Source organism: Stegostoma tigrinum, chromosome 32 (assembly GCF_030684315.1).
Source record: "Stegostoma tigrinum isolate sSteTig4 chromosome 32, sSteTig4.hap1, whole genome shotgun sequence".
Lineage (NCBI taxonomy): Eukaryota > Metazoa > Chordata > Chondrichthyes > Orectolobiformes > Stegostomatidae > Stegostoma > Stegostoma tigrinum.
Genome location: NC_081385.1, coordinates 22,317,949 through 22,345,492, shown reverse-complemented (window position 1 = coordinate 22,345,492; position 27,544 = coordinate 22,317,949). Strand labels below are relative to the sequence as shown.

General features: G+C 41.0%; 2 protein-coding genes across 8 annotated transcripts in view; one reads left to right on the top strand and one right to left on the bottom strand.

Moving 5' to 3' along the window:
- Positions 1-3,454, bottom strand: part of LOC125466991 (potassium-transporting ATPase alpha chain 2-like) — a 75,521-nt gene extending 72,067 nt beyond the window's left edge. For 2 of the 3 annotated variants that reach the window (XM_048562261.2, XM_048562264.2), the window contains exon 1: positions 209-316. In XM_048562261.2, coding sequence (XP_048418218.2) covers positions 209-226 — 18 coding nt within the window. In that variant the 5' untranslated portion in view covers positions 227-316. Of the gene's footprint in view, positions 1-208; positions 317-3,323 lie in introns of those variants that run through there. The other variant, XM_048562265.2, reaches the window with a different exon arrangement.
- Positions 2,121-27,544, top strand: part of scn3b (sodium channel, voltage-gated, type III, beta) — a 38,923-nt gene continuing 13,499 nt past the window's right edge. For 3 of the 5 annotated variants that reach the window (XR_007250543.2, XR_007250542.2, XM_048562268.2), the window contains exons 1-3: positions 2,122-2,902; positions 21,657-21,820; positions 25,765-25,990. Coding sequence is in view for 3 of the 5 variants with exons in the window: in XM_048562268.2 (XP_048418225.1) it covers positions 2,848-2,902; positions 21,657-21,820; positions 25,765-25,990 (445 nt within the window). In the remaining 2 variants the exon portion in view is untranslated. Of the gene's footprint in view, positions 2,903-21,656; positions 21,821-25,764; positions 25,991-27,544 lie in introns of all 5 variants that reach the window. The other 2 variants (XM_048562269.2, XM_048562267.2) reach the window with 2 other exon arrangements.

Here is a 27,544-nt window from a genome sequence, read left to right as displayed (position 1 = left end):
GGGGAGCATTCAAATTTTCATGCTGTAACATTAATATACAAATTCCTTTTCAACAGAAAACACAGTCCAATACCCAATTCAAACTCTCGACTACTCCCTGATAGACTGACCATCCCTCACGAGGCCCGAGTTACCACTCAACATCTTGCCATCTGCTTGAGCAGAAAGTCTTTTCCAGACATGCTTGAGCCAATTCACAGGTACTGACCTCGTTAATAGCCAACATTTTCTGTTTAAACAAAATGGTCTTTCCAATTCATGAAGCACCTGCAGATCCTCTTGATCAGGAACCAATTCATAATTGACTTGCAAGCCTGGTCTCACAAACAACCAAAAGCTTGTTTAGTTTGTTTTTCTTATAACACAAGCAGATATCCACAGTACAGACATCATATTTAGCTCACAGCCCTCAATTCACAGCTCTAAACCAACACTGATAAAAGAATGAAATAAAAGTAATATTAAAAATCAGCATGGTGTCTAACACTTCTAATTTGAATGGCACATTCTGTATGAAGCTTTTATGTGTCAGTGAGACTGGTTAAATCTGCTTGACAGTGTAGGTAAAAAAGAAATTCACAGCACAGAAAGAGATAGTTCTTTAGCTTTATTTCTAGGCTCACCCAGAAAAGATGCCTAATCTAAACAATTCAAATTTCATAACAACAAAGACCGTTGCTGCGTCCATCATCCTTTCAGGAAGTGAGTTCTTTCCTCTGGCCACCCCTAAGAGAAAAAAATCTCCTCCCACTACTTCCACTAATACTTTAATCTACGTTCCCTGCAGTTGTTTTCTTTTCTGGTCTTCATTAGTTGGAATCAAGATGCTGCAGTTATTGGTGATAATGGGAACTGCAGATGCTGGAGAATCCAAGATAATAAAATGTGAGGCTGGATGAACACAGCAGGCCAAGCAGCATCTCAGGAGTGCTCCTGAGATGCTGCTGGGCCTGCTGTGTTCATCCAGCCTCACATTTTATTATTATGCTGCAGTTATTGAGTGGACGTTTCAGTTCCCAATGATGCTGGTGGGCTGAGAATTATTAACATCTCATGACTACGGGGCGTCAGTAAATTGGGCACTCCATGGGTAAAGATTAGCATTGCTCTTTAAGAAAGTAATGTACATATTAGATAAAGGCGACCTGGTGGCTCAGTGGTTAATACTGCTGCTTCACAGTGCCTGGGACCTGGGTTACGATATCAGCTTCGGGCGACTGTTTGTGTGGAGTTTGCACGTTCTCTCCGAGTCTGCGTGGGTTTCCTCCCACAGTCCAAAGCTATGCAAGTTTGGCGGATTGATCATGCTGAATTGTATGAGACAACAAGGTGTAGAACTGGATGAACACAGCAGGCCAAGCAGCTTCACAGGAGCAGGAAAGCTGACGCCCCGGGTCCGGGTCATCCAGCGCTACACCTTGTTGTCTCAGATTTTCAAGCATCTGCATTTTCTACTGTCAATGCCGAATTGTATGTCGTCGTTCAGGGCTGTGCAGGTTAGGCGCGTTGGCCACTGGAACTTCAAGGGTTTGGGGGATGGGTCTGTGTGGACTTATTGGGCCGGGTCGCCTGTTTCTGCCCCGTGGCAATTCTATAATATCACTTCTAACATCCTCGCACACATTATCCAAGTTGAACAGGTTTCCAGGACACACAAAGTGCGTGTCTGCTTATCTCAGTGCTATTGGACCTCTCGTCATTACAATGTAATTCCTATTTTCCAAGCAAGTTTCGGCACTAACAAGGCAGGCAGTTCGTTTTTCACAGTAAGGACTGTGCGTTCAACTGAAAAAAAATTTTTAAAAATACTAACATCTGATGTCATTCTTGGTGTTGTTTTGCTTGGCTCTATTCCCCGAGCAACTACATTGTCTCTGGGGTAGGGTGGGGTGTGGCATGGCATTGCTAACAAGCACCGTTTTGGCGTGGACAGGAATGAATATTATTAATAAACACAGCGGGACTCATTTCAAAAAGGGCGGGCATGTGTATTGATAATCCATCACAATTATTTAAACTTCTAATCCACACATTTAAGAACAGAAAGCTTAAATAGATGGTATTCTCTTCCATCTTTAAACATGTATTCTTGCTAAAGTCGCTGCTTACTTCATTCAGCCTGCAAACGTGACTGCAACAGCCAGCCCAGACAGATGAAATAGACACCGAGTTTAACTCGCCACAATGTAGGCTGCCAACGCATGCGTGTTGGCATCGTTACCCGTTCTAGAAGGAAGGTGGAGTAAGCGTGGGAATATTAATAGAGAAAGCCTGACAGACAAACGGCGCAAAACAAATAGCAACCAGCAGCAACTCGACCAAGCAACACTAGCCGTCCTTTAAATTTATCTATAACAGGGCAATCAGTTCCAGATCAGATCGATACTTTTATATAAAAGAAAGGAAGAGCTCTCTTTGTTCTCGCCCGACCATTATCTGAGGATGTAATGATTAAAGAGATTGGACATTTTGATGGCATTCGACGAGTGGGCTTTTTTTGGGCTGTGCCAAGATCTGTCGTTTTCTACGAGAGTTTGGGGAATCCTTTGTTCCCGTGAACGAGGGGCACTTGGCACTGTCTATGGTGCTGAAATCCCAAGCGAAACATCGGTGGCTCGGCAACTCAACAGCACAAAGGAATCCAACCTCGGTGGATTGAAACCTGTTGGGAGACTGACTTCAAAACATCACAGGGGGCCTTTCTATTTGCAACCCAGTCAATTGCTATAAGCGACATTGTTCTGTGAGCTTCAATCTCCTCACCGACAGGAGTTGTTCTCAGTAAACAGCTACAAGTGGATTCTGTAAAAGGTTTCAAATTCAGCTTGGCTCTGATTCATCCTGACCATGCGTTTCAGGAACACCTTTCTTTATTCTGTTCCATTGCTCGTCATTCTGCTGGGTAAGTTAACGTTGTTATTAAAAAAAAACCTCGGTCACCAACGTCAAGTGTTGAGATGAAAGGTATTAACAGGACTTCTCAATGAATAACAGTGGAGGTTAATTGTGTCCTTGTGAAATTCTAGACATCTCAAAATTTAGGAATGTATTAAACATGGAACAAAACAATGACTTATTTTCTGACGGTAATTATTCAACGATGAGATTAATGAGTAATACATCCAATATGATGGTGTATAGATTCAGAATCTCGTCAATTAAACTTTCAAAGGTGATGGTCACTTTTAATATCGACTATTACGATTGTTTCACGTCATTTTGTATATTTTTTAAATAGCGAATATTGTTGACCTGGTGAGATTGGGAAGTCACACTGAGTTCATCCACAAAATATGAGCATCTGAAGCAGCCATTAACCTCACCTCATTACGTGTCTTTAAATTTGGTTTTGCATTCGTTAGATATAGTTCTGTTCCTGTTGCGTAGCGCGATCTTCCCAATTTCTTGTTAATACCAAACGCTGGATTTCGCCATGTATCCAGGTCAAAAAGTTGTACCGTTTATATTAATATACTTCTCCGACGGCTTGATCAATAAAGTTTAAAAAGGGGGCGGGGTCCTAATCGAAAAACAGAAAAATATTCCAATTAAAAATGCTTCAAAAAATAACAAACTTTGAATTTGCTGTCCGATCCCGCCATAAGCATGAAACACCCACCCTAAACACATTAGAACGTTTTTAGATTAGCAAATTAAATATTGCACTTATTTCCTGCGACATTCACAATATGAGCATATCACAAGGTCTGGCGTGTAAAACAGGTTATCCTGTTTCTGGGAGGTTCTTTGCCAGCACCGGTTCCCCCATAGCACCCCTTATTTCCGCGTGTATCCGTAGCCTATCTGTGGCTGGTTCGCAACATGAAAAATATTCAGCTAGGCATTTTGCCACTGCTGGGAGCCGATGAGCCCTTTCTCCCCGGCCATACCCGTTCTGCCCCACTCCAGAAGTACGACACACAAGAAAACGTCAGAACTTCAATTCATAAGCAGAAAGGCTATTAGCACGTGATCATTATTTGGAAATACCTTTAAAACAATGAGTTTGAACCCTTTAAAATGCATAGAATAAAATCACACAAAACATTGTGGGTTAAAAATAGTGTTGCATTAAACCAGCACTTCCCCTACTAGCCACTTCAAAATCTGAAAGGGCAAGAGGTAATAATTAAACTAAGGCTTAGTTCATTATTAGTTGTCTGGTATAGCAATATTATCTTATGTCCACTCTTCCTGCTCAGCATCTGTACAAATGACTAAAACAGAAATGGCTACAGTGCTGTACACTTCAACACAATCATAAAAGGCAAACTTGTTATTATTGAACTGTTGATTCTCCCTTGATTTTCTGATTTGGATTTCTGCTGGTTATCCATTTTCATATTTGTGATTTTGAATATAGTGAGACAAGCCAGAGTCTCCTATGGAAATTAGAAAAACCATGCAGTGACACTCCCTCTGTCTAATGGCACCTGTTGCTTGACCAAGTCTTGCTAATACAAGTAGCTTTTGCGAGGTCGTTTTAGAAGTAACATTTTATAAACACTAAAATAAACCTTCTAAAATAAGGCTCATAAAAACAGAGAGAAATAAATTTATATGTTTCAGATAGCAGACACACTCGCAGAACATTTGCAGTTTATCATTAGATTATGACATTCTCTGAAACAGCATAAGATGCCTTTCTTTGAGTAGGATGATGTTCAGAGTATTCCAGTTTAATCCAGTTTTCTATTGCTGGTGACAGTCAGATATCACCGCATCACTGATCACCTCTCAGAAAAGCATGTTATCACTGGTAAAGCAGAGTAGTAATCTTTGGATTCATTTTGGTGTTTTGTGACAGATTAGTTGGAAATAATTCAAAATAAAGCCAAAAGTATCAAACAATTTAAATATTATTTGAATAATTAAAAGAGACATTTTATTTGTTCTAATGAGTGTCTGAACAGCATCTCAGAAAAACAATAGTTGCAGATTTTGGAGAACCTCAATTAATCTCAAAGATGTTTTTAAATAAAAAATTTCAACACACTGATACCTTGACATAAGCACTCCATACACCATTAAAAAGGGGTCTTATGGGTGCTCTATCTCTGGGCCAGAAGGTCCAGGTTTTTGCACCCAGAGAGTGGTGAGCCTGTCAAATTAATTATCTTAGAATGCAGTCTAAGCCCAAAACATCATTTTGATTCTGTATTGAATTCAATATAGTACTTGGGGTGAAATGGATTAGAGGATATAGGGTAAAAGCAGAAGCAAGCTACTGAGTTAGATGTTTGGCCACATAGGCTTGAACGACCACTCCTGCTCTTACTTTCTAAGCTTCTTTGTTACGTATCATTTGCCCTGGATGTATGTTATAACGTGTTTGAACAAGTTGGTTCCAATAACTATATCATTAAAAGAAAAATGGTTGAAATGCAATGCTGATTTTTAAAATCACTTTTCAATAGTTGAGAAGCTAGGTTTCTGGATTTTATATACATAAGGATTTTATTGCGAGCTCAGCAGCCTCTAAGCTTGAATTTCCATAATTGAACTCTATTTGAAACGTTGTATTCAGTGATGGGGTGGAGGACACAATTGACTAAAACTAAAACCAGTTTATCACAACATACAGGATTTTATTACATTCCCAGCTCTTCCCAATAATAATAATCCCAACTTCTGCAGGGAGCATTCTGGAGGTGATGATGCAGCTCAGCAAAGCAGTACACACTAAATAATTGCCTTCATTTCCTAACTAGCAATGCCATTAGATACTGGCAGCTATACTTCCTGCCACAGAAGTAAAACCTCCCGAATTTGGTGTTTCATATAGATAACTTTGCCTGAGTCTACATCCTCTAAATGTCTGGGAAAGCAGAGAAAGAAAGATGAGAGAAAATTGTTCAGAACACTAAAGGTGCACAATGTTCATCAGCAGCTGTGAAGAGAATAATACTTTGGAGGTTAGACATGTAGGTCCTTTGTTGGAACTGAAATTGCAAGATAAGTGAATAAATAATAATAGCGTCAGGAAAGCAGCCAACACAATCAAAGATTCTTCCCGCCCCAGTTATAGTCTCTTCCAACTTCTTCTTTCAGGCCGAAGATACAAAAGTTTGAAAACACATACCAACAGGTTCAAGAGGAGCTTCTTTCCCACTGTTATCAAAGTTATGAATGGACTTCTCATACATTAGAGTTAATGTTTCTCTGTACCTTCTACTGCAGCTGTAACAATATATTTTGCATTCTATTCTATGACCCTAATGCACTTATGTTGATATGATTTGTCAGAATAGCATGCAAAACAATACTTTTCAATACTGTGATAACCAAAGTGTGGAGCTGGATGAACACAGCAGGCCAAGCAGCATCTTAGGAGCACAAAAGCTGACGTTTCAGGCCTAGACCCTTTATTAGAAATGGGGGATGGGGAGAGGACTCTAAAATAAATAGGGAGAGAGGGGGAGGTGGACTGAAGATGGATAGAGGAGAAGATAGGTGGAGAGGAGAGTATAGGTGGGGAAGTAGGGAGGGGATAGGTCAGTCTGGTGAGGACAGACAGGTCAAGGTGGCGGAATGAGGTTAGTAGGTAGGAAATGGAGGTACGGCTTAAGGTCGGAGGAGGGTATGGGTGAGAGGAAGACCAGGTTAGGGAGGCGAGGATGAGCTGGGCAGGTTTTGGGATGCAGTGGGGGAGGGGAGATTTTGAAGCTGGTGAAATCCACTTGGATACCATTGAGCTGCAGGGTTACCAAGTGGAATATGAGTTGCTGTTCCTCCAACCCATGGGTGGCATCATTATGGCACTGCAGGGGGCCCAGGATGGACATGTCGCTTAAGGAATGGGGGGGCGGGAGTTAAAATGGTTTGCGACTGGGAGGTGCAGTTGTTTATGGCGAGCCGAGCGTAGGTGTTCTGCAAAGCGCATGTCCATCCTGGGCCTCCTGCAGTGCCATAATGATGCCACCCGTAGGTTGCAGGAACAGCAACTCATATTCCACTTGGGAACCCTGCAGCCCAATGGTATCAATGTGTATTACACCAGTTTCAAAAGCTCCCCCTCCCCCACTGCATCACAAAACCAGCCCAGCTCGTCCCCTCCCACCACTGCATCACAAAACCAGCCCAGCTCATCCCCGCCTCCCTAACCTGTCCTTTCTCTCACCCATCCCCTCCTCCCCCCTCAAGCCGCACCTCCATTTCCTATCTACTAACCTCATCCCGACCCCTTGACCTGTCTGTCCTCCCTGGTCTGACCTAAGCCCTCCCTCCCTCCCCACCTATCTTCTCCTCCATCCATCTTCAGTCCACCTCCCCCTCTCTCCCTCTTTATTTCAGAATCCTCTCCCCATCCCCCTTTTCTGAAGAAGGGTCTAGGCCCAAAACATCAGCTTTTGTGCTTCTCAGATGCTGCTTGGCCTGCTGTGTTCATCCAGCTCCACACTTTGCTATCTCGGATTCTGCAGCATCTGCAGTTCCCATTATCTCTTTTCAATACTGTGTCTTGGTAATCCAAAATAATATGACAAAAAGCTTTCTGACTTTAATATTTTGGAAAAGAGGTGCATGTTGCTGAAGACTTTCATGTTGCATTGATCAAAACAAATGAAAAACTGACAAATTCATTACAGGAGAAAAGCAAGATAATAAAATGTGAGGCTGGATGAACACAGCAGGCCAAGCAGCATCTCAGGAGCACAAAAGCTGACGTTTCGGGCCTAGACCCTTCATCAGAGAGGGGGATGGGGTGAGGGTTCTGGAATAAATAGGGAGAGGGGGGGAGGCGGACCGAAGATGGAGAGGAAAGAAGATAGGTGGAGAGAGTATAGGTGGGGAGGTATCTCCCCTTCCCCAACTGCATCCCTAAACCAGCCCAGTTCGTCCCCTCCCCCCACTGCACCACACAACCAGCCCAGCTCTTCCCCTCCACCCACTGCATCCCAAAACCAGTCCAACCTGTCTCTGCCTCCCTAACCTGTTCTTCCTCTCACCCATCCCTTCCTCCCACCCCAAGCCGCACCCCCATCTACCTACTAACCTCATCCCACCTCCTTGACCTGTCCATCTTGCCTGGACTGACCTATCCCCTCCCTACCTCCCCACCTATACTCTCTCCACCTATCTTCTTTTCTCTCCATCTTCCGTCCGCCTCCCCCTCTCTCCCTATTTATTCCAGAACCCTCACCCCATCCCCCTCTCTGATGAAGGGTCTAGGCCCGAAACGTCAGCTTTTGTGCTCCTGAGATGCTGCTTGGCCTGCTGTGTTCATCCAGCCTTACATTTTATCATCTTGGATTCTCCAGCATCTGCAGTTCTTATTATCACAGGAGAAAAGCATTCTGTTTAGTTGGCAAGTTAACTCTCATTGAGCAAGTAACTGCCATGGAGAAACCAAAGTTGAGCTGTGGGCCAACCATGATCTTGGTAATTCAAAGCGCGACTGGTGAACAGTCGAGCAAGTCTTCCCCATCAGTGCAGCTAACAGGATTTGAAAAAATTCTGCCCCAATCACAGGCTAGTTCTGTCACACCAAAGTGAAGAAAGAAATAGTATTTATTTAGCAGAGAAGTAAATAAAATAGGAAAGTAAGCAAACTAAGTGGGCAGCAGCGCTGGTGATGGTGGTAAAGGAAAAGATAGGCAGGAAGTCATTTTCCTGGTGGTGTTGGTAAATGCCTTTTGCTATGGGGGCAGGTAAGCTTTTTGTTGTCCACAGCGACAGAGAAGAAATATTTTGCATGCAACGTGGGGAAAGGGGATGAAGAGACAGTCTTGAGATGGGAGATAAGTCTTTTATTGCTAGTGTTGGTTGAAGAAGCCTTATGCTTTCAAAGGGCTGAGGTTGGGCTAAGTGTCTGTTGTGAAGGAAGAAATAAGCTACAAGGGAAGATTGGTGTTAGGGTTGGGTTGCAAATGGAGAGAGCAGGAAGATTCAAAGGAAAAGAGAGGGAGATGGAAGGTGTGCAGAGAAAGGCAGGCCATGTATGGGGGCACAGGTGTAGCTGTAAGGTGGTCAAGCAAGAGGCTGCAAAAGACAGGGTTTTTTTTCCACCTGTCGACAAAGGAAAACTCTTCTAAGTACAAGGAAAACTGTATCATTGAGGTATTGAATTCCCTGGAAATTAATATGGAATCTGAAGCTTTAAGCAGCATATGTTCAGAAGCAACAATATGGGAAAAATGTAACAGGTTCGATTGAAATAAACTTTGTCTCATTTGTTAGATTTTCATCTGAGTTGCAATAAAATTGGTAGTAACTGCCTGGGTGAAATATTCCAGTTTTGTATATATGTGATGGAAATGCATTAACAATAACCTCTGCAGGACGTATTGTTAGTTCACAAACGCAACAACAAATAATTGAGCCAGTGGAGCTGAAAAAGTAGCCCCTGAAAACCAAAAGATGAGTTCTCAAAAGAAAAGTATGTTCTGATGCATAGTGTCCTGATCTCCACAAACAGAAGAAACATGTTTATCTTACGCCTTTCTGAATTCAGTGAAGCTTTTATTCCTCTATTCCTTTCCCCATGGCAATAGCTCAGGCAATCATGGTCAACTTAGCAATCAATCAGTGCTCTTTCTTCTTTAGCATAAATTGCTGAGGTTTGACTATCAACTTGCAAAACTTTCCAGCATTCACTGATGGCAGGTGGTAAGAGAGGGGAGATTCCTAGTCAGCCAAATGGCAAAAATTAATTGCAATCTCTGCTATTGCGATAATAGGTTCAGGCTACAACATGCATATCTGAGTGCATGTTGCCATAGCAGCTAAAACTCCTTGGGGTAGCGGCTTAACACAGATGGCTGGATAGCTGCTGGGAATCAGATTAATATCCATTGAATATGGTGCAATCCTGGTTTCAGCTAGGATGGATTCCAGACCTGCCTCCTTGTTCTATGCGTGGCAGAGGTCATAGTGGGGAGGTTTGGACCTTCCTTTAGCAGAGAATTCAAAGAGCACTCAATTTCCATTGGAAACAATTTATAAAACACAACATCATTGAGTATTAAAGAAGCACAACGTAGAGGATGGAAGGTTTTTCTAAATTGATAAACTTCAAAGAAAATGGTCAGTACTAACATTTTGCCTTTTGTTTTAAAATTCATGTAGTGAAAGCTTCATGTTGAAATTTGGACATTTAATGCAACAGCCACACAGTAAGTAAGATGTTTTATCAATTTATTACTGACTTGCGTCATGGACCAGACCGACACCCCTCAAAATATGTTAAGAAGATAGTCAAGACCTAACCTTTTCTTATTTTAAAGGCAAGTGTAAAGTGCTGCATTCCAGATGCAATTTGATTGGTCAATCTGCTTGAGTTTAACCAACACATACTTTATTTTTACACTATTTTATACACACATACATACAACTGATTATTAACTGTTCTGGTACAGTAACAATTCTAGCAGCAGGAAAAGAACCCCAGCTGTAACAAAGTGAGGAATAAGAGCTTCCCACATCCAATTTCAAGAATCCAGAAACTGCTGAATGCTGTCACTAAAAATCTTAGTTCTGTGGGAGCTTTAACCCAGTCATTCAGACTGCTTCCATTGTTCCAAATTTGTTTTAAAACAACCCAAGACCTCACAAGCTGTTTACTTTATTGGCTTTGAGCACTCTACACAGCAACTCTGTCACAACTTTTCTTCACGAAAATAGAAGGAAAATATACACATCTGAAAGCTATAATATCATCAACCTTGGTCATACTGCATAGTTTTGTATATCAATTTTCATGACTTGCATGACAGAAATGGACTAACTACATTTTTGCAATTTACCTTGTGGCCTCGTTCCTCCTCACAGACTTTAGCTAATTCTACAATCTTACAGCATCCAAATGTATTTATAGGTCAGTACATAAATTGTTGTTGAATGTCTAAAATTGATTCAATTATTAAATTGTTGAGTAAGTCAATTAGCAGAAAAGTGACCTATTTTATGATTTAATTCAACAAGTTTTGCTTCCTAATCAGGAGTGAGTCACAGTAGATTTTCTGTGTGCAATAAGACGGCATTTATAAAGATTGTCATGTTGATTTATCCACATCAAATACAGAGCCTCAAATTTCTCTTTGCAGATTTAAGAGTAAGAACAGCAGGCCAGGGTCGTTGTTTTCACCTTTCAGATTGGAGGATGGTAGACAGTAACATCTCAAGGGTCAGTGTTAGGACTACAGGGTTATTTTTGATGTATCAAAATGACTTCGATATTGGAACACAGAGTAAATGTCAAAAATGCTAATAATACCAAAATCATGTTATGGAAAACAATGAGGATAGTATGAATTAATTGACACAAGATGGATGGGAAGGTGAGCCAGATGGATTGAATATTGAGCAATATGAGATGATGCACTTTGGAAGAAGGGAAAGGCAATATAGACTGAAAACAGTGTTTCCCAAACTGCAGGTTGGAACCTCAAGTGGGGTTACCTGTTGAAATTTTGAGATTGTGAGCTCTAAGGCTATAATGGCTATTGTGGAGCTCTGACTGAGTACTAACAGCAGTACCTCCTCTCCAACAGGTTTCCAGTGTCATAGCCCAGCTACTATCATTCCCTGCCCTATCCTCCTCTCACAGAATTGAATCCGGCCCCACAGCCACACTGACGGATTACATCAATTTTCACACCTTGCAATAGAGTCATAGTTTAAAACAGAGCACTGATCTTAAAAGCATGGTTCAAAGAGTGTGTGGATTCATATTATATTGGGGGCATGATTACAAAGACATATGGCTACTGGGCTTCATTAATAGAGGGTAAAAGAAAACACAAAAAACTGCAGTTGCTAGAAATTTGAAACAAACAAAAATAGAAATTGCTGGAGGAATTCAACAAGTCTGTTGTCACCTGTGGAGAGAAAATAGAGTTAATGTTTCAAGCCCAATGTCTTCTTCTCCAGCAATTTCATAAATAGGGGTGCAAAATCAAGAGAGTTATGTAAAATCCTTATAAAGCTCTAGCTAGACCACAAGGAAAATGACATATCCAATTTTGTGCATCACACTTTGGAAAGAACATGAAAGTTTTAGTGAAGGTGCAGACAAATTTGAGAATGGTACCAGGAACGAGTGGTTTCAGTTTCATGGTTGGATAGTGGCATAGCCTCAACAGGTCAAAGAGCTTCTTCTGTCCTCTATAATTCTATGGTTGACGTTCTCAGAAAAAGAGTGGTTCAAGAGGAGATTTTGTAGAGATATTCAAAATCATAATGGGTCTGGACAGATTAGATAGAAAGGAACTGTTCCCATTGCTGGAAGGTTTGAGAACCAGAGTACTTCGAATTAAGGTGATAGCAATAGACACAAGCATGACATAATGAGCAACATGCTAATGAGATATAAAAGGAATGAGTGCTTAGGATGTGGAACACACTGCTCGAGAATGCACTGAAGGCAGATTCAATCATGGCTTTTCAAAAGGGGTCTGGATAATTATCCAAAAGGCTAAATTTGAAAGATTAAGGGGAAAAGGCAGGATCATCTAAGTTTGTTCTTGTGCTAAGTCAGCACTGGCACAGTGGACAAAATGGCTTCTTTATGGGTTGCAACTATGCTATAATTCTATAACCCTTTCAATTGGTAAAGGCTTGCTTATTCTGCTATTAATAAATGACTCTCTATTCACAGGTAGTAACATTTTTCTTAAATATGGGAGTCTTGTTTAATAACAGAATGTCTCCAGTGTAAGACTATAAAAAGCATGATGAGGATCGTGTGGAGCTGGAGGAGCACAGCAGGCCAGGCAGCATCAGAGGACAAGAAAAGTTGACATTTCAGGTCGGGACTCGAAACATCAACTTCCATAGTCCTCTGATGCTGCCTGACCCGCAATGCTCCTCCAGCTCCACACTATGTTATCTCTGACTCCAGCAACGGCAGTTCTTACTATCCATGATTAGGATAGACATTTCGCCCCTCGAACCTGTTCCTCCATATAAAAGGGTCATGGCTGATCTAACATTCTTTATGTCCACTTTCCTGCCTTTCCTTATAATCTTTGATTCCCCGGCTGATCAAGAAGCTGTTTTAGTAATCTTGCAATCTTCCATTTCTGCACTGTTACTGAAATTGAAGAATTACTTTCATGGTACAACTATCCAGATATCAAAAATATGTTTATAACTACAAATTAATTATTGATTACTATAATAAACATGTAAAATATATTTTTGCTCTAGTTCACATTCCTTTATTTCCAGATTCCATTATTTCCTGTTTTTTTGCTCCATCTGATATTCAGCTATGACATGATAACTTCTTTCTTATGTTATAAGTGGCATTACATTTTCCTCCTTCAGTTCACATTTGCATAATTACTCTCCATATTCTCTTGTGCTTTCAGAGACATCTTCTGAGTGGAAAATCACATGAGCAAAATATTGTGTTTGATGAGATGAACATTGATAAAGTATTTTTCAGCTCGGTACACAAAGAAATTTGATTTATTTATACTAAGTTTTTGAATCAAACATGCCAAGCCCAGGACGATTTAAATTACACATTTTAGGTGCTTTCTCAGTTGCTTAATGTAGTGCTTATGATAATAAGCACTGTAAACCAATTAACACATTAGCCCTCTCCACGATCATGCTCTTCAATACAATATTCTTTGATGCAAAAGGCATCAGAGCACCCAGTTATGGGCTCGTCATATTTCCCAGGCAGTGTGATTCTAATCTCTGTTGAGCCTTTGGGCATTGAAAATTTGACAAATAAGGGAAACGATCAGTGCAATTGGCTCTAATATATCTCCTAGCAAATGAATCATTATTTTACACTATCCATTCGGGATAATGGACATATTTTGAAAAATACCCAACCCAGAAGACCCAAGATAACAAAGTGTGAAGCTGGATGAACACAGCAGGCCAAGCAGCATCTCAGGAGCACAAAAGCTGACGTTTCGGGCCTAGATCCTTCATCAGAGAGGAGGATGGGGAGAGGGTTCAGCAATAAATAGGGAGAGAGGGGGAGGTGGACCGAAGATGGATAGAGGAGAAGATAGGTGGAGAAGAGAGTATAGGTGGCGATGGGATAGGTCAGTCCGGGGAGGACGGACAGGTCAAGGCGGTGGGATGAGGCTGGTAGGTGGGAAATGGAGGTGCGGCTTGAGGTGGGAGGAGGGGATAGGTGAGAGGAGGAACAGGTTAGGGAGGCGGGGATGAGCTGGGCTGGTTTTGGGATGCAGTGGCGGAGGGGGAGGTTTTGAAGCTTGTGAAGTCCACATTGATACCATTGGGCTGCAGGTTCCAAAGCAGAATATGAGTTGCTGTTCCTGCAACCTTCGTGTGGCATCATTGTGGCACTGCAGGAGGCCCACGATGGACATGTCGTCTGAGGAATGGGAGGGGGAGTTAAAATGGTTCGTGACTAGGAGGTGCAGTTGTTTGTTGCGAACCAAGCGGAGGTGTTCTTCAAAGCGGTCCCCAAGCCTCTGCTTGGTTTCCCCAATCTAGAGGAAGCCACACCGGGTACAGTGGATACAGTATACTACATTGGCAGATGTGCAGGTGAACATCTGCTTAATATGGAAAGTCACCTTGGGGCCTGGGATGGGGGTGAGGGAAGAGGTGTGGGCGCAAGTGTAGCACTTCCTGCGGTTGCAGGGGAAGGTGCCGCATGTGATGGGGTTGGAGGGGAGTGTGGAGCGGATAAGGGAGTCATGGAGAGAGTGTCATCTTTTGTGCTCCTGAGATGCTGCTTGGCCTGCCGTGTTCATCCAGCTTCACATTTTGTTACCTTGGATTCGCCAGCATCTGCAGTTCCCATTATCTCTCAACCCAGAAGACCCACCTCTCTTTACAAATCCTGATGGAACTCCAGTTTTTGCTCTGTGAAGGCAGGAGCAGAATTGAGTCAATGCCACCCAGTAAATCCAACAAATGTGTGTGAATATTGAGACAGGGTGATTAGAAGACCTGCCTTGTTTCTCTGGGGCTTATTTTTAGTTACTTCAAAAGCAGTAGGCCCTCCAGCTCTCACTCATCCCTCAGTCCCAACCTACTCCTAATGATCCCATCCAAACCCCATGCTTCATTTTACTCCATGACCCATTTCATGTCAACTCACAACCCCAGTCTCATTTCCCTTTATAAACTCATACCAACTTTATAGCCTCTTAACCAGTATACTCTATAACAAATTTCAGGAATGTGAGATTTTTAAAAACTTTGAATGATCAAATATAGTTTTCATGCATAACTCTCCTTCTTTAAAACCAGCCAAAACTTTCAAATCTCAATCACCTAGTAAAAATGAACAAACCACTATTCAGGGTCCCCATAAAATTCAACAGATGTTGCAGTTGGTTTTTTAAGCTGTCTTTGAACCTGTGAACTCAGCATCCCCTGAACAGTTAATTGTAGCTTTTGATACTCAGTCAAGTACTCATAATTACATACTAATAACCCTTGGGAAATGTCACTAAAGACCAGTCTTGAAAGTGCATGTATAGATGGCAAATTATTTTTCTAACTAACAACAAATGACTTCTCTGTCAAAGTAGTCCAGCAGACGTCTTTATAAAGAATAACTCTCGCTGACTATTTTGTTTTAATTTCAAGTTAAACAACATGAGCTTAAAAAAAACTCAGATAATAACACTTAAACAGACGTTATTGACTCTTAAGAATATTTCTGTACTCTTATCACTTCCTGATGCCAATACTGCATGTTAAGGCCTTGGACAACCAAAATAAGGTCTGTTACAGCTAAACGCCAAGTTCAAATCGCCCTGATAACAAAGTGGGAAGCTGGATGAACACAGCAGGCCAAGCAGCATCTCAGGAGCATAAAAGCTGACATTTCGGGCCTAGACCCTACATCAGAGAGGGGGATGGGGAGAGGGAACTGGAATAAATAGGGAAGAGAGGGGGAGGCGGACCAAAGATGGAGAGAAAAGAAGATAGGTGGAGAAGAGAGTATAGGTGGGGAGGTAGAGAGGGGATAGGTCAGTCCAGGGAAGACGGACCGGTCAAGGAGGCGGGATGAGGTAGTAGGTAGGAAATGGAGATGCGGCTTGAGGTGGGAGGAAGGGATAGTTGAGAGGAAGAATAGGTTAGGGAGGCAGAGACAGGCTGGGCTGGTTTTGGGATGCAGTGCAGCTTACCCTCCTGTGCACATCACTTCCTACCAGCAAAAATATAGATCTTTTAGAGTTTCACATCTGGTTCCAGCCCACTAGTTTTAAATATCCACACAGCTTTTCCAACTCTGCAAAAGAAACCCAGTCGAATCGTAATGTTTTGACACCATTTCTCTTTGAATACATAAATAATCTATCCCTCCTGATTTTTTTTATGTGCAGGCTTTGGTTGATACTTGCAATACCAGAGTTTCCATTTGCTTTTTATTTTGCCTGTTAAACAGGAATTGTGCAAATCTTGTAGGTTTGTTTAGGCCTTTTCATGATTTCCTATTCACTTCAATCCTATCAGCATTTTTGAATGATGCCCATAGAAGCAAATCTGTTCCCATGTTGTGTAACCAAAATAAAGGAAATAGTGTAACAAGCCTTAGTGTGACTGCACATGGAATTTTTTTTTAATTCATTTGTGGGATATGGGCATTGCTGGATGGCCAGCATTTATTGCCCATCCCTAGTTCAAACAAACGACATCAAACTTCGAACAACCAGTTCGAGAAGGCTGGAGAAAGCAAATGTGATTCAACCTGAACAATTTCAGATTTAGGTTATTAAGTTCCACAGAGAGGCTATGGAAATTAAATTGGTTCCATTACAAGAAAGGAAGGTTAAGAGTTACAAAACAAATGTTAAGAAGTCGAAAAAAGCCTTCATGGCCAAAGAAGCCTGAAGTGCACAACTGGGAGACACAAATGATGAATGTTTGGACTAAAATTTATAGTGGTATTTCATCAATGAATCAACCTCCAGCGGTTGCCCAACTCCCCGAAGGCAATAGAGATCATTGATTTGTTTCATGATAATTAAGATGGGAGGTTGGAGTTATTCATTAATTTCAAGAAGATGGGTCATAACATGTTACTTTGTTGGACTTTCATTTAAAATGTTAGTCTTTAGCAATTGATTACTTTTGTGGCACAAAGAGTTGGCTGCACATGAAATTGGATAACACTAATTTTGGTAACGGCAAAATACTGTACATAGTGGAAGTCTGAAACATTCAGAGAAAATGCTGGAGAGGTTTAGCAGGCCTGGAAGTGTTTGTAGAGAGAGCAAACATTTGTAGATGTAACGCAGATGAAATGCGGATTGTGACCATGTGTTACCTGCAGTTGCCTGGACTCTCTGAAACAGATATGTAATGGAGTCCAAACACTTTTCTATTGAGAAGAAAAGTTATTCGGAGGACATTTATCCTCAAATATTTCACATACTTTACATGGCCACAGCAAACGTGGTTCTGGCCAAGATCTGAAAGTAGCAGCCTGTTTGCCTCTAACTCAGGTTATGGTTGACCTAAGATTAAAAAGAAGAAAAATATTTCTTATTTGTGAATAGTTTAACAGTTCTCAATATTTGCGTAGTGTAGGAAAACACTGAAGTAATTAATCATTTAATTCCTTGCTGGGCAGTTTAGGATCTTTATAAATGAGTGAGCAAAAAATGAAGCATTATACATATATGTGAGTGAGCAATCTCATGTTCTTGAGCATGTTTTGTTTTAAAACTATCATTGGAATTAATAAGGCGTAGAGGTTATTCAATTACATCCTCATTGATACAAAAAAACCAATGACTAAATTTTGAAATGATAAGAACTCAGCAAATACTTCTGAGAAATAGAAATGGGAAAATAATCATTGCAACAAGATATGGTCACATTACAAACGCATTTCACTAGCTAAAGAGGGATATAAAGGGCCAACAGGGATTATGCTCTTGAAACCACTTGGGGTGAAACATCCAACATTTTAAAGTAATTTAACTGCATTGTTCCAGATCTTTTGTGCATTTGGAATGGTCAAAAATGGATTTTTAAAAATTTTAGATCTGTAGTTCATCATTGCATCATATAGACAGAAAAGAAAGAAATACATTTTCTAAATAAAGATGTCTTTGACCCACATAGCAAAGAATAATTGAGTACTTCTAAAGCTGGATGCTCTCAGAGGATCACTGAAATGAAAAAGTACAAGTATAAGACCATAAACGTATACAAAGGTGATGTGCATACTGAGATATGGATGAAATAAAAGGTTATACCTGTGAATAGCTTTCATATTGGAACTATAATGAACCAAAACATTAAATTTCCAAGTCCAGGATTGTACAAGATTTGCTGTCCTGCCACAAACTAAATAACCAATTACAATTTTGTTTCCTTGAGCTGATTACATATCAGTTTCATGAACATGCACAAACCAAATTATGATATTGGTTGACACGTTGGCTGAAAATAGATTAATTGCATCAGCTGTTCACTTGGCCAAATTCAAAGAGGCAACACCTCAGATCTCAAAAACATTGGCTATGATAATTCATGTGTGCTCTTAAAACTCAATGCCCAGACTTTGAAAAACAGTCCTGCCAAACACCTCCATTAAAACAAAGTTAAAATCAACACTACAATGGAAAAATTAATCTGTTGAAGCAACTAAAACAAAAAAATTGTGTATATATATATATATCAAACAAACTAAATAGAAGCAAAAATAGATCACTCAGTTCTTCAGCTCCATCATTCAATAAGATCTTGGCTGATTTGTTTGTGTTTTAAATCCTGCATTCCCATCTACCCCTAATAAACTCCAACTCCCCTGTCTAACAAGAACTATACATGTTTGGCTTAAAAATATCCAATGATCCATAACTTCAAAGCCTTCTGAGATGGAGGCTTCCAGTGACACAATCCTCAGAGAAAAACGTCCTCCTGATCTCTGTCCTGAAATCAAGACCCCTAATTTAAAACAGCAGTCAGTCTGAACTAACCCACAAGAGGAAACATCCTCTCCGTATCAACCTTGTCAACACCATTCAATATCTCTTATACTTCAGCCCTCATCTGCCAAACTCCATTGCAAACAAATACAACATGTCCAACCTATCTTTTAAGGACAGCGTGCTCATTTCAGCTATATAGCAAATCTCTTCTAAACCTTGTTTAATGCAGTCAAAACTACATACTGCATTTGAGATGTTCTCACACCAATACCCTGTGCAGCTGAAGCATAACATCCTTATTTTTATGTTCCATTTCTCTCACAATAAAGGATAGCATTCTAGTTGACTTCTTGATGAGGTGCTGTTTCTGCATGCTAAAATTTTGTCTTATGCTCTGGAACACTATGCTCTGGGCAGCATGGTGGCTCAGTGGTTAGCACTGCAGCCTCACAGCGCCAGGGACCCGGGTTCGATTCCAGCCTCAGGTAACTGTCTGTGTGGAGTTTGCACATTCTCCCCCTGTCTGCGTGGGTTTCCTCCGGGTGCTCCGGTTTCCTCCCACAGTCCAAAGATATGCAGGCTAGGTAAATCGGCCATGCTAAATTGCCCGTAGTGTTCAGGGGTGTGTGTGCATTATAGGGGGATGGGTCTGGGTGGGATGCTGCAAGGGGCGTTGTGGACTTGTTGGGCCGAAGGGCCTGTTTCACAACTGTAGAGAATCTTAAAAAAACACCTAAATCACTCCTCTTCTTAGAATTCTGTAATTGTTCTCCAAGTAAGTAATTTTATTTGTCCTGCCAAAGTGAACAACTTCCCGTTTTCCCCATGTCAAACACTATCTGCCAGATTTTTACCCACTCACTCAAGCTATCTGCATTCATCTCAGCAGCTTCAATATTGTACCCTGCACTCTGGTGTGTTACCCTGATGCGCTCGTATAGTACAATCTGCCTGTAAGGCACATAAGACAAGACTTTTCACTGTACCTCGGCTTACATGACAGCACTAAATCAAATCAAAACAAATATGCAACATCGTTATGTATTTTTAAACAACTAACATCTTGGTGTCATCTGCAAATTTAGCTACCATGCTTTTACTCCCCTCATCTGTGTCAGTCATGTAAATTGTAAAACATTGAGGCCACAACATTGTCAATGCAAACGTCACCTATCTCACACCTAGATAATTAGACAAAGATCGTTTATGCATACTCTGTTTTCTGCCTGCCAGCCAATCTTCTTTCATGCTAATATGTTACAGCCTACACAAAAAGCTGTTATTTTGCACAATAATCCTTCATGCAGCACTTTATCAATGCCTTCTGGAAATACAAGTGCACAGATTCCCCTTTATCCACATCAAATTATTCCCTCAAAGAACTCCACGAAATCAGTCAAACTTGACTTCACTTTGACAAGAGCATATGGATTCTTCCTAACTACATAAAGATATTCTAAGACCACAGTATAACCTTCGTATGACTAGCACCAGTCTGACTATCCTGTGGTCTCCCTTTTTCTGTCTTCCTCACTTTCTGAATAGAAGGATTATACTACTGTGCTATTTATGCTACTTTCCAGTCTGATGGAAACTTTCCAGAGTCCAGGATTTTTTTAAACACCACACACCTACTACCTAATTAGTAACCTCTCCTAAGACCTCAGGATGAAATCCAGCCTGAACCAGAAGTTTGACAGCCTGTAGATCCATCCATTTAGTACAACATTCCCAGTAATTGTAATTTTGCTAAGTTTTTTTCTCCCCGTTACAATAATGTGTATACTCTTTCATGAAGAAAGAAGCAAAGTATTTTTCATTTTGACCACTATTTCCTCATTATCTGTGATTAACTCCCAATTCTCACTGTCTAGAGGGCCAATACACACTCTACCAAGCCTAACATAACTGTTGTACACATTTCCAAAATGTGTCGGTCTGAGAAAATATACAGTCTTTCATGTGCTTAGAATGTTCTGATGTACTTTTTGACGAATGAAATATTTTGGAAGTATAGTCTCTAGTTTAATGTAAGAATGACAGCAAGTAAATTATGCATAGCAAGGTCACAAAAACAGCAAGGCAATACTGACCAAATAATCTATATTTTGTGATGTTAATTGAGTGACAAAAAATTACTGGGTGTGGGGTATAACTGTTCTTGTGTTCTTCAGTTAAAATGCTATAATGTCTTTATCGCCAGCTGAAAAAGCAGATAGGCCTTGGATTAAAATTCCGTGTGAAAGGTTATGCTTCAAACAGTGAAACCATTCCACAGTGCTATATCGGAGAGTCAGCCTAGGTTATTGTGTTCAAGTATTTGACTTGAACTAATGACTTCATGACATAGAGGTGAAACTGCTACCAACTGAGTTGCAGCTGACATTAAAAAAAACTTAAAATATTCCTGCTGCACCTAGGGAAGAGAACAAGTTTTTCTTATCTATTAGACTACATAACTTTTCACCAAAATAGCCTCTATTTATTTCTTCCTTTCCTCTAAAGATGATTATTTTAGTAAACAGTTATAGCCATGTGAGTCTGCAGAAATAAAATCAACTAATTCTATCCAGATTATTAACTTCTGTCAGAAAAATCATGCGGATTGGTTGTGTGGAAAGAAGAATTATCTGAATGGTTTATTGGGGTTACTTGATTGAAATGGACTTTGAGGAACATCATGGCTGCAAAGTGGACACAATTTTGTAGTACATCTAACAGACGGCATGCATTCAGGCTTACTCTGCTGCAGCTTATACTTAGTACAAGGGAGAATGCAATTTTGAGGTGAATTTTGACTGATATTGTTTCTATTTTTTACAGTGCGTTGTTGTTGGTTAGTCTGTGTTGAGGTTCCTTCAGACACTGAAGCTTTACATGGGACCAACATGAAACTCACTTGCATTTCCTGCATGAAGAGAGAAGAAGTCAATACAGACACTATGGTTGAATGGACCTACGTTACCAATGATGGGAAGGAGATAGCAGTAAGTGTTTACATTAAAATAGAAATTCGATTATGTGCCAAGTAATTGTAATAAAAGAACCTAAATCTGTCAATTACAAAGAACAAAGAAAATTACGGCACAGGAAACAGGCCCTTCGGCCCTCCAAGCCTGCGCCAAACCAGATCCTCTGTCTAAACCAGTCACCTATTTTCCAATTATCTGTATCCCTCTGCTCCCTGCCCATTGATGTATCGGCCGAGATACATCTTAAATGACGCTATCGTGCCCGCCTCTACCACCTCCACTGGCAACACATTCCAGGCAACCCCCACCCTCTGCGTAAAGAGCTTTCCACACATATCCCCCTAAAACTTTACCCCTCTCACCTTGAAATTGTGACCCCTAACTGACAGAAGTCAATTTTCAGGATGAGAGATTGTACAAAGGCCCAATATAAATATCTTGGTTACAGATTATATTGAGCCTTTTCACATGAAAAATTGTATTGAACTCAATACGTCAGCTGAAAGTACACTACTTAGCTCCCACCAAATCCCTCAGATTCTTTCCACATTGCAAATTAGTGAACCCTTGATTAGCCATAAACTTGATGAATTAACAGAAACACAGAGCTGGAGGAACACAATCGGTCAGGCAGCATCACGAGAGTAGGAAAGTCGACCTGTTGTGTTCCTCCAGACCACACTGTATTGACTCTGACTCCAACATCTGCAGTTCTTGCCATCTCCAAATGAGTGAAAACCGCAGGAGATTGTTAATTGCAGAGAGAATGATGGCGATGCTATGATGAAGTCAGACCAATATTCTATAACGTGATTCTAAAACTAATTCTAACTCACTCAACCATTTTATTTGACCTAAAATGCACTGCTTTCCTTTTTTTTGGACTAGAGCTTGGGGCTAGTGGTTCTAACTGAATAAGCAGTTGAAATTCCAGAAGTCATTAATAGGTTTATTTCCAAGTCTCTGCTATTCACGAGATACTCTATCAACACTGTCCAAATCATTTATTGTGTACTCAAAAAAAAGGCAGTTGTATGTTTGAAACTGAATTTGTGCCAAGTTGACATAAACCAAGTAGACATTGTTTTTGAGAGCTTATATATGGATGAAAAATAACTAAACTACAAATTGTGCTGGATTTTCTGAGGACAAGTAATCTCATTCAGATTGTTAAATTATTTCTTTCTTACACAAAGTAAGAACCCTCACAATTCTGACAGGAAATTCCAGTCAGGCCTCCTTCAAAAATATGGAGTTGTACTTCCATTTGTAGCATAAAACAGTTGAGGAAGGGAAAACCATGCCTCCTTTTCCACTGCAGTCAATCACCCTATTCTAAAATTTGAAGGTCCAAAATCAGAGTCACTTTGACAACTAGAATCATAGAATCCCTACAGTGTGGAAAGAGACCAGTGAGTCCATCAAGTCTGCATTGACCGTTTGAAGATCATCCCACCCAGACGTAGCCTGATCGCACCCCGCAACCCTACCCCATAACCCTCCATTCACCTCAGCCAATCCACCTAACCTGCACATCTTTGGACTGAGGAAGGAAACCACAACACCTGGTAGAAACCCATGCAGATAAGGAGAGAACATGCAAACTCCACGCTGACGGTCACCCAAGGCTGGAATTGAACCCGGGTCCCTGGCGTTGACAGGCATCAGTGCTGACAACTTTGCAACTGTGCCACTCCTTGCTGAGGTCAGAAGATAAATACCTAAGGTAAGTGTGAGGTTAAGGTGGTAGGAGGATAAGGCACCATGTGGGCGAGGTGTCAGGTCACAAAGTGGAAAGGTTTAATTTAGGTAGATTGGGGTGAGTGGATATGTTGAGTTTAATTAGACATGGTGGAGCCAGGGCTTAGAGTGAGGTGCAACAGAAGTTGGTGGTATTGGGCAAGGGGGCTGCGGTCTGGTGGCAAGGCAGGGTATGGGAATCAGAGCCAAGGAGAGGATCAGGTCTGGCATCAGGCAAAGAGAGGTTTGGCCTGGAGTGGACTAGAATGTTTTGGGTCTTGGGCAGGCTGGAGGCAGGTGGGTAGATGAGGTCCAGAATGGGGCAGTGCTGGGTCCAAACAGTGGGTGGGTAGTCAGGACTGGAGTGGAATGGGTGGTTGGGTGTTTGAGTTGGGGCAGTGCAGTTGGGCACGTGTGAGCTAAGTTCAGACTTCAGTTTAATAGTTACTCGGGAATTAGATGGGAAGCTCATAGCCTAACCTTTCCCAAACAACTATTTATTTAAGTCAGAGATCTAGAGGTTAGGCACATCTTTGAGGGCAAAGACTTCAGGAATTGAGTGTGCCAGTGATTACAGTAAACAAATAACTAGGTTCATTCCATTCTGCTGAGCATTGGGTTGCCCAGTGGGAGTCACCTCTAACGCTAGTTGTCACAGGTGTGAATCAAACCTGCAAGAGAGAGAGCAGAAGCAGGCTCAGCCCTTGTGGAAGTTAATGGCCCAATACCTGCTTCCTATTTGAGAGGAGGACAAGTCTTGCTTGGCCTTTACTAAATTGGCGGCCATCAAGGCCTGCACCAGAATTCTGTGGACGCCATTTTGAAAATAAAACAGCAGCTGCACCCAATACTGGGATGCTATGGATCCAAACTTCTCGCTGCATGAAGTGACACCTCGGTGGATTAAATAAATCAAAGAGTACCCGAAAGGCACAATTTTTACATTCAAAGCAGCTCCCAGACCGAAGGTGAATTAGCTGGTATCGGCAGAACTGGTTATAGAATTGTCTCCGCAACCTCACGTCTGGGACGGAAGTAAATTGGCCAAGGTTCCTAATCTCAGTCAGTATCCAGTGTTTCCTGATGGGAAAAGTGGATGTGGCTACAGGTAAAGAATAAGATTGAGAAAAGGTTAAAACATGACATCCCTTTTGTCAAATAGCTCACAGCAAATCAAAAAGGAATTTTGAAAAGCCTACCACAGAAATAACAAATGGGAAAGATCCCAGAAAACAGCATGTCTGTATAATCATTGAAAATTAGAAACATCAATTAAATGTTGAGGAAATGTATCAAAATTGAAGGCCACGAGAGATGAATTATGTATCAAAATTGAAGGCCACGAGAGATGAATTATGTAGGCCATAATTTGGTGTTTTAAAATTGGCTAGAAAAATGATTATTAATGCATCAATGAGGCAGAACTCAAATTTTCATCATGTTAATTCTGTATGTAATCAGGTCTCAGATGAAATAATCATCTGATTGCAATCAATGATTTCCTAAGTAATACATTTTATTGCACAGCTAAAAATGTACATTAACAAATCACAACCATTATAATTTATAAACAGAATGTTGATTTTACTTACAGCAGTGTTTTGACTGAACCGTGTGTTAATTTGTACACATCATTCAATGTGGCTTCAGTAGTTCATATTTCTCAGTTTTGATCTTTAGAAACTAGGACTACACGTGTTATTTTATGACTTTTATTGAGCAAATTTGTATCTTCATCATTGTATAAGTGCTCATTTATCACATTCATCTTGAGTAAAATTCTCCAAAATGTCCCAGCAACGGAATACTTTCTGCAAGTGTGGAATTAAAACTGATTCCAGGTTAATGGTCAGTTAAATTTTGTCAGTGGAGTGAGATTGTCATTGCTGAGATGGTGGAACAATCTCAAGGTCCTTGGGCTCAGGTGTGAAAAAAATTAGTTGATTTTCCTGGTTTCTCCTGGTCAAAAGCAAGTCCCTGGTGAGAAGCGTGTGTGAATATTGGGTGGAAACAGGAACACCCTTGACTATGTCCCTGCTGCATGGTTGATCAGCCTGCCTAAGCTTACCATCTCAGTTTATATGTGGTTGATACAATATCAACAAGAACCCATACGTTCAGGATAAGAGGGGATAATACTGAGGGGAAGAAAACTCTGAAGTAAAACATTGCCGTTTAAGCAATTCATCACTTGATCAAAATCTGTGTCTTTGTGACAGATTTATGAGTACAACGGAGAGCCACGAGAGCTAAAAGGACCTTATCAGGGCAGGATTCTGTGGAATGGAAGTAAAGACCTACAAGATGTATCCATAACCATAGTGAATGTTACACTAAACGACAGCGGTCTGTACCGGTGCACGATCAAACGGTATTTTAATTATGAGATACACAGACCCTCTGTGACGGATGTGAAAGAAGTGCAGCTAACAGTACATGAAGACGGTGAGGAGATTAAGTTCTGTGTGCTGAGAGTTTCAGAAATAAATTCACAGCATGGATGGACAATAATGTTTTACCTTTGAGAGGTACCAGAATCTTGAATACCCCACAATGGGGAAAGAAACCACATGAAGCTGCTGTTAGCCTTACAAAGATAGAAGATCTAAAATTCAAAGCTGGTCCTGTGCTGGTGTCATCCTGGGGAGCAATTAGGTGCAATAGTTGGGTTCAGTGCCCCAGGACAAAAATAAACCACGATTATGAACCTGTTTACTGTCCAATAATTTCCATTGTTGTAACTTCCACAATGGAACAGGCACCTGATAATCTGGCAGGATGGTCCAGGGTGGGTGGGTGGGAACTGGGAGCATTTGGATGTTGCCTTCTTAACCGGGCAAGAGCATGATGGGCAATGGATTTCCAGTAGAACTTGGGAAACCCAGGAGTTGGAACTTCTCCCAACATGTATTGAAACTTATACTTATCTTTAACCCTCGAGACATGAGGGATAAGATGCTGTGTGTAGATCAGAGGCCTGGAGATGGGGTAGGGAGTTGGAAAGAAGGGGGCAAGTGAAGTAATGGAGGGGCAGTCAAAGGGGAAATGAGCGGGGAAAGGATGAGGTATCTAATTACAAGAGTGGAGACTGGGGGAAAAAGTGGTGATGGATTATCCAGTTAAGTCATGTTCGACCAAGTGTGTAAACCATCACTTTGGTTTAGCCACAAGGTTCTTTTCCAAAGCACAGGAAGTGCAGCCAGCCTAGGGTAAATTTGAAATAATGAATAAAATGAGGCACATAGCCTCATTACAGTGTATAAATTACCATCCTGCTTCCTGGCTATGCTCTCTCCTTCCCATTTAAAATCAGGGGGTGAACAGGTTGCAGGTGAATTGGGGTTGGGGTACCGGTTTGATTCACGTCAGGAGGCCTACCTGAGCATCCATCATCACCACCCACTACTCTTCAATCTCAAACATAATCAATCACGTTTACCAGATACTAAAGGGTCACAGGGCCATTGATTTAACAAGGACAGCACTTTCAGAAGAGAAGGGGAGGTAATACAAGGAAAGGTATTCCTCTAACTGTTATCCGCTCACAGTTTCAGTAACTTTGTGGAAAAAACACCAACAAGCTAAAGTTCTGAAGAACAAAACCAGCTTATGGTAAATACCATTAGATGTCAAACTACATGAAAACATGGTCCATTATTTCACCTAATGGTTACTAGGTAGATTAGCAATGTGATAAATAAGGAAAATGCCATGTTTGAATTTAGATCATTGTGCATAATGCTTTCAGCGAAGCAGCCATAATGGTTTACAATTTGGTCCAAAAGCCCCGAGGCAAAGGAGGAGAGAAAACAAAATAGCCAGGGATTTTGTTGCTGATCACAATACAGTGACAAGACCCTATCATAGAAAGCAGTTGGAGACATGTACGATAGAACTAGGCAGATTAAATAGTAAGAGCTGGGAGTGCTGCCAGCAATTGTGTGATGACGTATTAACACGTTGAGTTGTGGGGTAAAAAAGGAAAAAGACAAATCAGTT